The sequence below is a fragment of the Bombus vancouverensis genome, chromosome 8 (genome assembly GCF_051014615.1).
Source record: "Bombus vancouverensis nearcticus chromosome 8, iyBomVanc1_principal, whole genome shotgun sequence".
Taxonomy (NCBI): domain Eukaryota; kingdom Metazoa; phylum Arthropoda; class Insecta; order Hymenoptera; family Apidae; genus Bombus; species Bombus vancouverensis.
Window position 1 is genome coordinate 2,120,756 of NC_134918.1, and position 15,840 is coordinate 2,136,595.

At 37.6% G+C, this 15,840-nt stretch overlaps 2 protein-coding genes across 10 annotated transcripts; both read left to right on the top strand.

The window, feature by feature from the left end:
* The first annotated feature begins 6,588 nt into the window (after nt 1-6,588).
* On the top strand, nt 6,589-12,168 carry LOC143302971 (uncharacterized). Of its 9 annotated transcripts, XR_013058880.1 has the most exons (6): nt 6,589-6,702; nt 6,778-6,849; nt 6,928-7,784; nt 10,995-11,107; nt 11,606-11,704; nt 11,815-12,168. XR_013058880.1 is itself a non-coding variant. In XM_076620404.1 (4 exons), exons 2-4 carry the CDS (start codon nt 9,669-9,671, stop codon nt 11,636-11,638), a joined length of 327 nt encoding a protein of 108 aa, XP_076476519.1. In that variant the 5' UTR covers nt 8,039-9,352; nt 9,601-9,668; the 3' UTR covers nt 11,639-12,168. The 9 variants fall into 9 exon arrangements, 3 of the variants coding, with proteins under 3 accessions (XP_076476519.1, XP_076476518.1, XP_076476517.1); XR_013058879.1 differs by having other exon boundaries at nt 11,606-12,168; XM_076620404.1 differs by lacking the exons at nt 6,589-6,702; nt 6,778-6,849; nt 6,928-7,784 and adding exons at nt 8,039-9,352; nt 9,601-9,849 and having other exon boundaries at nt 11,606-12,168.
* Nucleotides 12,169-12,857: 689 nt separating this feature from the next.
* On the top strand, nt 12,858-14,413 carry LOC143302975 (uncharacterized). Its single transcript, XM_076620414.1, has 4 exons — nt 12,858-12,983; nt 13,357-13,402; nt 13,478-13,566; nt 13,669-14,413. Exons 1-4 carry the CDS (start codon nt 12,875-12,877, stop codon nt 13,773-13,775), a joined length of 351 nt encoding a protein of 116 aa, XP_076476529.1. The 5' UTR covers nt 12,858-12,874; the 3' UTR covers nt 13,776-14,413.
* The last annotated feature ends 1,427 nt before the right edge of the window (nt 14,414-15,840 follow it).

Genomic DNA, 15,840 nt, shown 5'->3' on the forward strand with positions numbered 1-15,840 from the left:
GCTAATGCAATGCACAACCATTTAAGCGTCGAAACAAGCAAAATATCTCGCAAATCGGGAAAATTTCGATTTTTTGGACGATAAAAGGCCGTAACTTCCTTCCCGTTGGAGATATTTCGACGTTTAAGCGCTCTCTGAACTCCATTTCACAGTGCCAATGCAATGCACAACCATTTAAGCGTCGAAACAAGCAAGATATCTCGCAAATCGCGAAGATATTGATTTTTTGGACGAAAAATAGCCGTAACTTCCTTCCCGCTAGAGATATTTCGACGTTTAAGCGCTCGTTGAACTCCATTTCACAGTGCTAATGCAATGCACGACCATTTAAGCGTCGAAACAAGCAAAATATCTCGCAAATCGCGAAAATTTCGATTTTTTGGACGATAAATGGCCGTAACTTCCTTCCCGTTGGAGATATTTCGACGTTTAAGCGCTCGTTGAACTCCATTTCACAGTGCTAATGCAATGCACAACCATTTAAGCGTCGAAACAAGGAAAATATCTCGCAAATCGCGAAGATTTCGATTTTTTGGACGAAAAATAGCCGTCATTTCCTTCCCGTTGGAGATATTTCGACGTTTAAGCGCTCGTTGAACTCCATTTCACAGTGCTAATGCAATGCACAACCATTTAAGCGTCGAAACACGCAAAATATCTCGCAAATCGCGAAAATTTCGATTTTTTGGACGATAAAAGGCCGTAACTTCCTTCCCGTTGGAGATATTTCGACGTTTAAGCGCTCTCTGAACTCCATTTCACAGTGCTAATGCAATGCACAACCATTTAAGCGTCGAAACAAGCAAGATATCTCGCAAATCGCGAAGATATCGATTTTTTGGACGAAAAATAGCCGTAACTTCCTTCCCGCTGGAGATATTTCGACGTTTAAGCGCTCCTTGAACTCCATTTCACAGTGCTAATGCAATGCACAACCATTTAAGCGTCGAAACATGCAAAATATCTCGCAAATCGCGAAAATTTCGATTTTTTGGACGATAAATGGCCGTAACTTCCTTCCCGTTTGAGATATTTCGACGTTTAAGCGCTCGTTGAACTCCATTTCACAGTGCTAATGCAATGCACAACCATTTAAGCGTCGAAACAAGCAAAATATCTCGCAAATCGCGAAAATTTCAATTTTTTGGACGATAAATGGCCGTAACTTCCTTCCCGTTGGAGATATTTCGACGTTTAAGCGCTCGTTGAACTCCTTTTCACAGTGCTAATGCAATGCACAACCATTTAAGCGTCGAAACAAGCAAAATATCTCGCAAATCGCGAAAATTTCGATTTTTTGGACGATAAATGGCCGTAACTTCCTTCCCGTTGGAGATATTTCGACGTTTAAGCGCTCGTTGAACTCCATTTCACAGTGCTAATGCAATCTACAACCATTTAAGCGTCGAAACAAGCAAAGTATCTCGCAAATCGCGAAAATTTCGATTTTTTGGACGATAAAAGGCCGTAACTTCCTTCCCGTTGGAGATATTTCGACGTTTAAGCGCTCGTTGAACTCCATTTCACAGTGCTAATGCAATGCACAACCATTTAAGCGTCGAAACAAGCAAAATATCTCGCAAATCGCGAAAATTTCGATTTTTTGGACGATAAATTGCCGTAACTTCCTTCCCGTTGGAGATATTTCGACGTTTAAGCGCTCGTTGAACTCCATTTCACAGTGCTAATGCAATGCACAACCATTTAAGCGTCGAAACAAGCAAAATATCTCGCAAATCGCGAAAATTTCGATTTTTTGGACGATAAATGGCCGTAACTTCCTTCCCGTTGGAGATATTTCGACGTTTAAGCGCTCGTTGAACTCCATTTCACAGTGCTAATGCAATGCACAACCATTTAAGCGTCGAAACAAGCAAAGTATCTCGCAAATCGCGAAAATTTCGATTTTTTGGACGATAAAAGGCCGTAACTTCCTTCCCGTTGGAGATATTTCGACGTTTAAGCGCTCTCTGAACTCCATTTCACAGTGCTAATGCAATGCACAACCATTTAAGCGTCGAAACAAGCTAGATATCTCGCAAATCGCGAAGATATCGATTTTTTGGACGAAAAATAGCCGTAACTTCCTTCCCGCTGGAGATATTTCGACGTTTAAGCGCTCGTTGAACTCCATTTCACAGTGCTAATGCAATGCACAACCATTTAAGCGTCGAAACAAGCAAAATATCTCGCAAATCGCGAAAATTTCGATTTTTTGGACGATAAATGGCCGTAACTTCCTTCCCGTTTGAGATATTTCGACGTTTAAGCGCTCGTTGAACTCCATTTCACAGTGCTAATGCAATGCACAACCATTTAAGCGTCGAAACAAGCAGAATATCTCGCAAATCGCGAAAATTTCGATTTTTTGGACGATAAATGGCCGAAACTTCCTTCCCGTTGGAGATATTTCGACGTTTAAGCGCTCGTTGAACTCCATTTCACAGTGCTAATGCAATGCACAACCATTTAAGCGTCGAAACAAGCAAAATATCTCGCAAATCGCGAAAATTTCGATTTTTTGGACGATAAATGGCCGTAACTTCCTTCCCGTTGGAGATATTTCGACGTTTAAGCGCTCGTTGAACTCCATTTCACAGTGCTAATGCAATGCACAACCATTTAGGCGTCGGAACAAGCAAGATATCTCGCAAATCGCGAAGATTTCGATTTTTTGGACGAAAAATAGCCGTAACTTCCTTCCCGTTGGAGATATTTCGACGTTTAAGCGCTCGTTGAACTCCATTTCACAGTGCTAATGCAATGCACAACCATTTAAGCGTCGAAACAAGCAAAATATCTCGCAAATCGCGAAAATTTCGATTTTTTGGACGATAAAAGGCCGTAACTTCCTTCTCGTTGGAGATATTTCGACGTTTAAGCGCTCTTTGAACTCCATTTCACAGTGCTAATGCAATGCAGAACCATTTAAGCGTCGAAACAAGCAAGATATCTCGCAAATCGCGAAGATATCGATTTTTTGGACGAAAAATAGCCGTAACTTCCTTCCCGCTGGAGATATTTCGACGTTTAAGCGCTCGTTGAACTCCATTTCACAGTGCTAATGCAATGCACAACCATTTAAGCGTCGAAACAAGCAAAATATCTCGCAAATCGCGAAAATTTCGATTTTTTGGACGATAAATGGCCGTAACTTCCTTCCCGTTGGAGATATTTCGACGTTTAAGCACTCGTTGAACTCCATTTCACAGTGCTAATGCAATGCACAACCATTTAAGCGTCGGAACAAGCAAGATATCTCGCAAATCGCGAAGATTTCGATTTTTTGGACGAAAAATAGCCGTAACTTCCTTCCCGTTGGAGATATTTCGTCGTTTAAGCGCTCGTTGAACTCCATTTCACAGTGCTAATGCAATCCACAACCATTTAAGCGCCGAAACAAGCAAGATATCTCGCAAATCGCGAAGATTTCGATTTTTTGGACGAAAACTAGCCGTAACTTCCTTCCCGTTGGAGATATTTCGACGTTTAAGCGGTCGTTGAACTCCATTTCACAGTGCTAATGCAATGCACAACGATTTAAGCGTCGAAACAAGCAAAATACCTCGCAAATCGCGAAGATTTCGTCGATTTTGATAAAAAATAGCCGTCCTTTCCTTCCCGTTGGAGATATTTCGACGTTTAAGCGCTCGTTGAACTCCATTTCACAGTGCTAATGCATTGCACAACCATTTAAGCGTCGAAACAAGCAAAATATCTCGCAAATCGCGAAGATTTCGATTTTTTGGACGAAAACTAGCCGTAACTTCCTTCCCGTTGGAGATATTTCGACGTTTAAGCGCTCGTTGAACTCCATTTCACAGTGCTAATGCAATGCACAACGATTTAAGCGTTGAAACAAGCAAAATACCTCGCAAATCGCGAAGATTTCGTCGATTTTGATGAAAAATAGCCGTCATTTCCATCCCGTTGGAGATGTTTCGACGTTTCAGCGCTCGTTGAACTCCATTTCGCTGTGCTAATGCAATGCACAACAATTTAAGTGTCGAAACAAGCAAAATATCTCGCAAATCGCGAAGATTTCGTTTATTTTGAAGAAAAATAGCCGTCATTTCGTTCCCGTTGGAGATATTTCGAAGTTTAAGCGCTCGTTGTACTCCATTTCAGAGTGCTAATGCAATGCACAACGATTTAAGCGTCGAAACAAGCAAAATACCTCGCAAATCGCGAAGATTTCGTCGATTTTGATAAAAAATAGCCGTCATTTCGTTCCCGTTGGAGATATTTCGAAGTTTAAGCGCTCGTTGTACTCCATTTCAGAGTGCTAATGCAATGCACAACGATTTAAGCGTCGAAACAAGCAAAATACCTCGCAAATCGCGAAGATTTCGTCGATTTTGATAAAAAATAGCCGTCCTTTCCTTCCCGTTGGAGATATTTCGACGTTTAAGCGCTCGTTGAACTCCATTTCACAGTGCTAATGCAATGCACAACCATTTAAGCGTCGAAACAAGCAAAATATCTCGCAAATCGCGAAGATTTCGATTTTTTGGACGAAAAATAGCCGTCATTTCCTTCCCGTTGGAGATATTTCGACGTTTAAGCGCTGTTACGTATCTATTTGTTTAAATCGATCAAATCTAATGTTAAATTTTACTGAAAAATTTTTTTTTTTATAGTTTGAGTTTTGAATTTAATCGGAAGGGAAATAAATTGAAATGATATTATTGTGTATTTAATACTGATTTAGATTTCTAATTAATACGGTAGTTGCTGCCACCAGAAATAGTCTAAGGACTATTTCAAAATATTTTATTTTTATTATTTTCTTTTACGCTTAATGGGTAGCGTTAACTGACGCTTAATGCAACTGGTAAACGAATTCCACTTTTCGGCTAATCTGCTATGCGCAGGGATACTAGCACGGGAGAGGATTAAAGCTGGGTACAATAAATATTTTTCCTCGTTGAACGGATTTTTATTTGAATGTAAAATGGCTTAGGTTATTATATGTATATTTTATTAGCTAGATAATATATATTTTAGCGTTGCTGGATTGGATAGGAATGTGAGATTTTTCGTTGTTTTATATAAATTTATTTTTACGTTTGACTTCTTCTTCTCTTTTAATTTCGCTGTAGTAGTTTGCCGTTAGGACCGAAACTCAATTCATTTACTACGATGGATTCTGTCACCACGATTTTCTTGCCTTTTGAGTTTAATAATCGGGGATGATTCTAACGATCCTCTCTGTGTGGGACTCGTGTGATTTCGCAAGCCTTGCCCAAAGACGGGTAATATTTTACCAACAGTGGGAGGAGGAATGCGAAGATCGATGGGTGTTTTCGATAAGCGAAAACACCGTTTGCACAAGCCAACACAGCGAACGATCCTTTGGTTAAATTCTCGAAGGGAAATTGTTCTGTTATATCTCTCTTGCAATCGCATGCAATGATGGCAAGAATATCAGTTAATAGCAATGCCGGTATTGTTCTTAATTTTCGATTGACCCCGACGATGTATTTAATAGTCCTTTCTGTGCGGGACTTATGTGATTTCGCAAGCCTTGCCCAAAGACGGGTAATATTTTACCAACAATGGGAGGAGGAATGCGAAGATCAGTGGATGTTTCAGTAGTTGAAAACACCGTTCGCACAAGCCGACACAGCGGACAACTCTTTTGTTAAAAGTTTAAACAATGATTCTATCTTCAAAACCGTTCACGAAAATAAAACGAAATCGATGATAGGAAGTTCTAATTCAATTCTCGAGGGCAACGAGATTACCAGAGAAGAAGGAAATTTTCAAAATTAATTTTCTTACCTTGAGGAGTAGGTGCTGTTTGGTGCCATTGCCTCAGCCGCTCCGGTGGTCGTCGAAGTTTTGTTGGGTTTATTATTTGAACTCGAATATAGTTTACTATCAACTCTTACTTTATTTATCTATTTTAATACAGACTGAGCAATTCACTTAGCTGGATTAATACCGCAATTACAATGCGCGTTTGTGTTTAAACGATGAAATGAGGACTTCAAAGATAAAATTTTCTTCTAACTTAGTCGCGACTCTCTTTTCTTGACCGAAAAACTAAAGACCCCGAAACACAAAATACTATACAAAATTTCTAAACGCAGTGACGAGCGCAATAACGAACGTAGTAATAAATTAATAATGGGCCGTAATAACAAACGATCACAAGAATTATGAACAAACTAATGAGCGAAGAATAATGAGCCGTAAGGAATGAACACTATAAAAAATGAACGAACGCAAATTATAAGAAGAATGGACACTATAATAATGAACAAAGAATAATGAACCGTAATAAGAATGTTCACCAGAATAATAATGAGCGCTGCGCTATGTTGCTACGCTTATTTATAATGCCATCCCCCACGGGGTGGTGGTCCACTGGGGGTACGCTTCCGTGGGAATCGGGATGTTGCAGTTTGGGCTTCTTGGAATCGTACGTGACAAAATGCAAATTCCATATTTCGACTTAGTTTTTATCAGTCCTGTGTTCCGCTGAGCTAGCGTCTAGGAGATTTGAAGCATTCCACGCTGATCTAATCCTTTCCACGAGAAACTTCCACGTGCTGTACCGTGGGAATTACCGGTGTTCTTCGGCGCGTGGAAGGGCTGATGGCTGCAGCATCATTATCATTTCAATGTTTGCTCGGGCAACACGCGCAGCTCCGCTGCTCTCCCATAACAAGGACCTCCTCCTTCGAGTTGTTTTGCGTAAGTTTGGATGTTTGCATATTAAGGTTGTTTTTGTGATTTTGATTGTTTTTTCCTTTTTTGCTATTTCCCTAGGCTTCGGTGATCGACGTTCGAACAATGTTTGCGGAGTCGTTTCCATCAGAGGTTCCTTTCCAGACTTCCCTGGTACGTATTTAGTCTTGTTTTTAGTCCGCTTGATTCGTCCTGTTTCGTTTTATTTAAAATATACCGTGTTGTTCTCAGCCCAAGCGAAAGAGGGATTCCGAAGAACCCATGGGCGACTCGGGAGGACCAATCAAACGCATGCGGCCCTGTGATAAACCACGAATATCAGAGTGGTTGGAGGAACTATTCAACATTGGTGCCGAGGCCGTGTCGAAATTGGGCTTTGACGATTTGGTTACTTTCGACGAGAATTTCTTCGATGCAGAGACCGTCGTATTGGAGAGGGAACCCCCTCTGGTTGAAATCGTTGATACCGATCGTTGCGTGAAAGTTCGTTTTGCGAATGAAATTCCCGAAGAGGTTTTGGAGGCACATCTTCGTCACCATGCTTCTGGGAGAAAGGGAATTTCCCCTGTTGTGCGCTATTGGTGTATGCGTGAGTTCAGCGAACTTTATCCCGGAGCTCCTTGCTTCGATTTTGATTTAGTGTAGCTGCTTCAATTTCGTTGGTTCGCTGTTTGATGTTCCTTATTATTATTAATTTTTTGATGTATTTTGTTTTGTGTTCAATATATATATATATATATATATATATATATATATATATATATATATATATATATATATATATATATATATTTTTTGAATGTGATAGTGTTAGGTTATCTATTTTACGTTTGTTATTTTTTTCAATTTTATATTTCCCCCCTTTTAATTAATTATATATATATATTTTTTTTTACATTTGTAGTTGCGCATAGAATTTATTAAAGAAAAGTGTTAACAATGTGTTTTCATGATTTGTTTCTCGCGCCTGACTTCCATTAATCCCTAATATTCCTGTCGCCATGACGCGTGTAAATCCAACATGGCTGCTCATAAATGTCATCAGTAAAGTTTTTAGTGACGGGTCTTTAGTTTTGTTTGATATCGAAGTAATTTTTCGTCTGTCGCTCGTTTTTCCTTATTCTACCGCAATTGGAACATTTATTTATTAATATTGTTTTAAAGTGACAATAGTATAATATGTATATATATATATATATATATATATATATGTTTATGTTGTGTGTCACTTCAATATGGCTAATGTTTTGTAATTCTTCGATTGCGTTATTTATTGTTTTGAGTAGTTTATTTTATAGAGTATTCGATAATATAAAACATATGCACTCACACATACATACATATATATATATATATATATATGTATATATATATATACGTATTTATATGTATATTTCTCTCGTTCATGTAGTGTTCGTACGAAATGAAATGTTAATTATTTATTTTATATTAATTTCTTTTAATAAGATAGAACACGCACACGCACACGTATATATGTATATATTTCTGGCAAAGTGATTTTCATTTAGATTCTTTTGTGATATAGTGTTGTGTATTTGAGGTTATGTGTCAATCATTTGATTTCATATATACATATATATTTTGTATTGTGACAACATAGTATTGAAGGTTTTGTTTCTAGATTATTGTGCGTTTAATGTGTGTTTACATATTTGTGCTTGATGACAGAATTTCTGTAAGCAATTCCTCAAGTCGTTGCGGTGTTAATTATTTTGAGCGTTTGGCCTGTCGACAGGTTGTCGCTTAGTCCCAAGTGTTGCGTTGTGTGTTCTATTTTTTTTGTAGATTATTAATAGTGGTTTTAGTTTAGAAAATAGATTTTTATATGTTTATATAGAGACATGCATGTTTCGTAGCGTAGTTCTTATTTTATAACTCTTTACCGGAACGTAGGCTAGTTTTAAGTATGTTTCTGTTTAATAGAATGCGCACACATATATATATGTTTCTGACAATGTAACTTTTATTTCTTTAATAATACAATATTGTATGTTTTATGTATTCGTTAGACTATTAGTTTTTAACTTCGTATATACTTATATTTCATAAATTGATAATATTGTATTTGTTGCATAGTATTATAAGCACTAACACTAATATTTACTAGTTTATTACATATCTAGCATATATGTTTATACTTATATGTAACTCTCCAAGTTGATTGATTAAAATATATTTATATATACATGTATTTCTGGCGCTTCAATTATTTCCCTTTTTGTAGTTATTCTTATTTCCTGGTTTATTTGTTTGGTTCGTAACTCGTTCAATCCGTTAGCTGGTTTTATTTATTTTATTTTATACTGGTTGGATTTATTAGTCGCCCTCGCTTTGTTAATCCTTCCTTTAGTTTCGTAGCGCCGTGTGTTCGTTTGTGCATTCAAATCTTTATTCGCGCGTTTTGTATAGAATAGTTTTCTTGTTCTTGTTACGGCGCGTGCGGAGCGCGGGACGTGACACCCCCGCCCTTGGAGTTCAAATTTCCAAAGGAAATTTGACTGATGGTGTCTCTGAGTTCGCTCAAGGCGGACGTAGATGGCGTTGGTTGTTAAGTGACTACCGGTGTTATCGATATCCCTCGAGGTTGTGCTGTTTGATCATCGATATTTCGTTTTCTTTTGAGGTATAGTAGCAGGTGGGTAACTGAGCCGCATATTGCTCCTAATAGGGCGATTCCACATCCGTAAGTTTCACGTAACTGGTATCCGTGTATGGCTATATCTATTATCGTCTTGATTAGTTTAAATATTACAAGTATTCCAAATATTGCTGCACTGACAGTTCCAAATTCCATAAAACCAATCCATAAGCTTGATACGGTATTTTTTGCTATTGTCGTTAATGTGTTTTCGTCCATCATTCCCAGGATGTTTACTGTTCCAGGGACGATTGTTTTTCCTGTTGCTCCTCTGGCCAATGCGTTCAAGACTGCAGATTTTTCTGCCGGGAACATGACGTGGTCCCGTAGTGCATCGAGGTCTTTTTGGGTATGTATTCCGCTCGTGGCCAACGACGATGGTGCTGAATATTGCCACGTTTGGCGTACGTCCGGGCGGAGTTCCTGTGGTGCAATTGTTTCCATGGGTTTTGGTACGAATTTGTGCCAGAGTCCGTCGATATTGTATAGCGTAGGTAGTACCGCGCTACATTCTCTGTGGTTTCCGTGTTGCGTTAGGATGTGTGTTTTTGGCGTTAAAAATGCGGTGCGATTCCCTTGCCAAACGGGTAGCTCCGAGTAGCATTCTGTTGTATGTCGTACTTTTACTTGTACAGGAATGCATTTGACTATGTGGACTGCTTCTCCTGCGATCAGGGCCATGTGTCCTGGGGTTTTGGATATGGTATATGCAAATTCATCGGGCAGTAAGATTGCTAAGCTTAAAGCATTTTCTATTAGTTTCTTCTGCGTGGTACATCTTTGTGTCAGTATATCATGGTACAATGTTGTCATTTGTCGTTTAATATGTTTCTCTACGTAAATGAATTTTGAGTTGACGTATGCGAATATGTCCAAGTTTTCGACTGCTGTCTTGCTTTTGGAGATAAACGTATTTCCTCTTGTTGTTTCAACTATTTGGGGTGTTCGGTGGATAGTAGGGTATATTCACACAGTGGCTGTTCTCCGGTTTTAGTCAGTGCAAATGTTACTTCTTGCGTTGTTAGTGCGTAAACTGGTTGTGCTGATTCTCTGTTGGTTTTTATTTCCTGGATCTTTGTAGCAATTCCTTCATATAGCACATCGTACTGATCAAATTTGCATGGTGAGGGTGGTTGTGGTTGCCAATAAGTGTATCCGTCTTCAGCGTCTAGACAGTTTCCTTCGCTAAAGGTACATACTGTTCCTGATTTCAGTAGAATTTTGTTCGCCTCGATCCGTACTGGCACAACTGCTGATTTTAAACTTATCCTTACTGTTGCTTGTACGACGACCTTTTCCCAGCTCCCGTATGGGTCTACATACTGTGTTCCCTGGCAGCTGCCGTCGTCTGTTAGCTTGCCGGCTAGGACAAGCGACCTTGTTTCTGTTGCATTATCTTTTAGGCCAACTATAAGGTTTTGTGGTCCGAGTGAAAACGTGCCGTCTTGGTGCATCCTTGCACATTGTTGGTCGGTTGTTTCATGGAGGTATTCGGCGAATCCGTTATGCACTGCCGACGTGTGAAAGTGCATGCCACAGTAATATACAATTCGAGTTATTTGCACCTTGCATTGCCTTACGTTGGTAAATTCAAATTCTGAGAGTTGAAGTAGTTGTATATAAATATCTTGGGTTTCAGTCATTGTAGGCTGTATGCTGCAGTCCCCGATGGAGTTTAGAGAGATAGTGGTAACGTTGAGGTGGTTGCCATTGCAGTCATATCCTACCAGGCCGTATGCTATTTTGATGAGGGTAAGTACGATGACCAGGCGATTCATCTTCCTATTAACAATTTATTAAATTGTTTCTTACTCTCGAGTTTATTAGAAATAAGAATAATCTTTTATTATTATTAATATATATAAAAAAAAATTTATATTTATATGTTTTTTTTTTCTTGTTAAAACTTATTATCGGTGAAAATAAATACCATGAATGCTACCTGGGTTATAATTATATACGTATATGCATACGTATTGGTAAGTAATATAGATGAGATTTGTTTTATCGTTATAAATATATAAGTATATATCATCAATAGGAATAAATATCACAAATGTACCTTGTTTTCGAGTATATATATATATGTGCGTGCAATGGTAAATATGACGACTTATTTTACGAGTCACTCGGATTATCAATGGAAGTGAGTGTCATAGATATCGCCTACTTTACAACATGCGTGCATATATATATTGGTAAACATAAGTGAAAATTATATGCATAATTATAAATGTCGTTTGTTTACAGGTGGATAGCATCAGTATTTGGTCTTGTGCGTAGCATACAAGTACTTTATAGTTCTACGGCGCGGATTGCTATTCCTTGAACTAAAAAGTTTCTTTCAAGGTGAGTTAGATTAGTGTAAACGATCATGCATTGGAGGCATGATATAGCGGGTTGTAGGTCCGCTAGGTTTATATCACACATACGACAGTATGATATTCGTGTTCTTGCAGATACTCCGCATATGAAATGAGTGGGTGGGTCGTCACATAGGTCCTGGTGGTCTGGATCTAAGTTATCGAAACAGTCTTGACAAAGATGGCCGTTATCTAAATGGTAGACAGAACGTATCAACCGAACACAGAGGCAAGACTGAACATCCTCCGTCGCTTCCAGATCGAATGCGGGTACGGGCCCGTCTGAGTCCTCTATGTTAGGGTCGATGAACTCGCCACCTGTTCTGGACATACATACGAAAACAGTTAATATATATATTTTATAATTTTTTATAAGTTTTGTTCGGACCTATCCCTTTGTACAAATACTGTATCCCTGTATGTGGTATAATATATAATATGTTATGGTTATGTTAGTTGTTGTTTATTATATATATTTTCCTTATCTCTCTCTTTTTTTTTCTTTTTTTTATTATTTTTTTTTTTGTGTTCAGTACCTAGCATTGCCATTATAATGCTGTATTACATTGTATTGGCTATTATTTGTGTTGGGGTGCGTGCGACGAATTTTCAACATGGTCGCTTGCGTGTATCGTTTGTTTAATGTCAACAGTAGCGTGTTGTTGAAATAGTTAATTTGTTAATCATTATAGTTTATTTTGTAGTGTTTCTGTAATATTGTTTGTGTTTCATGATATTGTGTGTGTCAATACCGTGTGCTACCTTAATGCGATAGCATAGATTGTGTTGTTTTCGAATTTCGATAGTCATTGTTTTGATTATACGTGACTCGCATTTATATAAATCTTGTTTAATTTAGTTAATGTTTTTTTTCTTTTTTTTTGTGTATTGTGTTACCAGATATTTTGTGTAACGTAACTTTATTCCTTTGCACCGAGTTCAGTCATGTTGTTAATATTTAGTTAGTCTATCTTGATTAATTTCTAACCTATTCCTGTGTTTATTAACCTTTCTTATTTTCCCTATTAATTTATTATTGCATGTACTTGCTATTTGCTATTATTTTGTGTATGATATGAGTTAGTTCCCTTATTAGTGATTAAAACCTACTTGTTAGATTAACATTGTCTGTAATTCTTCAGATTCTACTCTTCCGATGCTGCATCACTTACCTAGATCATTCCCACAACATCACCTGATTCTTCGATATGCCTTGGATACTTACTACGGTTGTCTTCAATCGTCTTATATCTGTGGCCATAAAGGTACTGTTTAGTTTATTTAGTTTAATATGTGTATAATGCATTGTGTGTGCGACCGCTATTGTGTATTACAAAATCCACTTCTACATGTTAGATATAATAATATAACAATACTACGTAGATTAATACATAATAAGATATCCTTTTACTTTCAATTAATCTATCTTAATTATTTTCTAACCACTTTCTACACTTATCAGCTATTTTATTTCTTCTTGTTAATCTGCGACATTCATGCATGTACACTTCCTTGTATGGTGATTAATTGTTCACGAGGTAAGTTGCACTTCCACTGTTTTAGTTATTCGTTGAACTAACACGTTTTACATTCAAACAGTAATCGGAGCATTTGTAATAAACTTCTTTTTCTTTTCAGGTTTCCGCCATCTGTGTTGTTCGACGAACAGTGCCATGCTTCCATAGTATTGTTATAACATTTAGTACTGTTGTATTTTGCATTAAGGCAGTTGAAGTTAATTTGTTCATTTATTTTTCAGCTGGCTGTTGTACATGGTGTTTCGCAAACCGAGATCCATAACCTATTTTGCACGTAAACCTTCTCGTATGATGATTACTTGTTCACAAGGTAACTTTCACTTTCACTCTTTTAATTATTTATTGAATCAACACGTTTTATATTCAAACAATAATTAGAGTACATATAATAATTTTTCCTTTTCTCTTTTAGGTGTTCGATATCTGTATTATTCGACGAACAGCACTACAACAGACACTACTGCACTACGTTGCCCACTGAAATCACTTTATTCATTGCTTATTTCGGTTATGCGCTAGTTTTAGCTTGTTTAAGTGCACTGTTCGCGGAATCCCTTTTACTTCAATCTTGACGTTCTGGTTCTGCAAGATTTCTAGCACCTTGTATGGTCCAGTATATTGATCGGAGAATTTTCCTTTACTAGGTTCTTTTAGTAGATATATCGAATCTCCTGTTTTAAAATCTTGAGGGTTAATTCGTCGATCGTTAGTCTTAGTTTGGATTTTATCAAATTTTCTCTTGCCATTCGTTGTACAGTGTTAATTTTATTGAACAGATCTTCGAGATATTCTGCGCATGTTGGTTCCGTGTTCTCTTCGATTGTTACTTCACCAATAGGTTCTCTGCTAGATGTCCGAAACTAATTTGTGCGGGGAGAATTTCGTTCCTTTCCTTCATTTTAGTTTTTATTTTGCGCCAAGACACAGGTTTACTGACATTGATCCAATTATCCAATTGCTTGCTAATAGCATTTAAGATACAAATTTTTGAGAGTGCCGCAGCCATATTAACCCAAAAATATTTTGTATATAGTATAGTGTGATACCATCCATATTTTCCTGGGGGAATCATAAGGTCAGCACTACTTACTATGTTACCTACGTCAAATATTAGATGTAGTAACCAATAAAGTATTTTTAATCCAATTATAATCCAATGGCTAGCATATTTATTCAAGTTTTTATATATATCTTCGACTGGTGATTCCCTGTTTTCTCCCTTTTGATTTCTTTGAGCTCGTTGAACTTGCGTTTCTTCAGCTTGAAAATGTTTAGAATCCTTTTCCTTAGTTACCCTTTTTTCTTCTTCATTTATTTTATTCGCAGCACCTTTATTTTTCTCTACCTTTTCAGGATGAATAGTTTTACTGGAAGTGCTTATTATAATTAAATTATTATTTATTTGTATGGAACGTTTAGGAATATTTTTGGTAGATTTGGAATTATTCTTTGAATTTTTATTACAAACCTTTTTGCTTATAGATTCTGTTTTGGATTTAGGGATAGCTATATTTTTATTTTCTATAGTGTGATCTTCCTTGCAATTTAATGATTTGGCTTTGAGTTCGATAAAGTTTCCTTCTGATGGTTTTATAGAAGTTTTTGAGTGAGATGCACTCGCTATCTCTTTTCCCATTATGGTTGAAACATTCACGAAATTCGTGGAGTCTTGCTTTTGTATCTTTGCCAAGTCGAACGTGGAGAGGCGATTTGCACTTCCCAGCGGGTCCAATATCTCTGTGATGTTAGGCAGTGGATAAGCATTGCCTGTCGTCTCGTCGTTCAATTTCCTAGTTTCTGCTTTGTCTGAAAGTTCTTTGGCACTAATATTATTTATCTTGTTTGGTAACTCAGAAAATTTCTCACTCATGATCCTGTCTATGGCACCGTGCGTCCTTTTATTATTTAACGTGACATTATCCCTTATCACAGCAACGGAATGGTGTTTGCATTGAAAAGTTGATTGGTTGAAATGATCAGCATCTCTCTTTTGATTTAGATCTCTATCGAGGTATTTATTTATGCGTTTTTCTTCCCAAGTTATTGCTCTTGTTTCTTTCCTGACATTTTCTTCTATTCCCGGGTTGTTTAGATGTTTCTGCGACGGCGGTACAAATCTCCAGTCCTGGCGGTTGTTTACAGTATAGATACTATTGTATGGTGGATGAGCGTTGTTTTGGTTATAATTATCCGAAGGTGTCGGACGTTGGTATCGAATTCTATTGTTCACTTGCTTTAATTCTCGTGTTACTTTCACGGCTTAGCGGTACGCATCGTCCAAGGATTGGTATCCTGCTATCTTTACTCGTAAATACACCTCGTTTGGGAGCCCCTTAACGAAAGCTTCCCTCGTGTCTCGATCTATCCTATCTTGAAATACGGTGCCGTACTCGTACCTTTCCCCGTTCATTATCGCCAGCCTGAGATCTTTGACGCGTTCTATGTAGTCCAAAATATCTTCTCCCGGTCGTTGAAATATTGTAGCTAATTCCCCTTTATATTCGTTAACCGTTTTTCCCGGACCGAACATATCTTTTAATTTATTCCCGAAATCGTTTAAACTTATTACTTCTGTGTCTTCTAC

Coding starts and splice junctions, on each gene's coding strand:
- LOC143302975 (XM_076620414.1), top strand. CDS start 12,875: ATGCTGCATCACTTACCTAGATCATTCCCACAACATCACCTGATTCTT. Junction 12,984..13,356: donor TTATATCTGTGGCCATAAAG/GTACTGTTTAGT, acceptor TTTTCTTTTCAG/GTTTCCGCCATCTGTGTTGT. Junction 13,403..13,477: donor AACAGTGCCATGCTTCCATA/GTATTGTTATAA, acceptor TTTATTTTTCAG/CTGGCTGTTGTACATGGTGT.
- LOC143302971 (XM_076620402.1), top strand. CDS start 9,429: ATGGCTATATCTATTATCGTCTTGATTAGTTTAAATATTACAAGTATT. Junction 9,850..10,994: donor GTCGATATTGTATAGCGTAG/GTAGTACCGCGC, acceptor CTTGGGTTTCAG/TCATTGTAGGCTGTATGCTG. Junction 11,108..11,605: donor CGTATGCTATTTTGATGAGG/GTAAGTACGATG, acceptor GTTTGTTTACAG/GTGGATAGCATCAGTATTTG.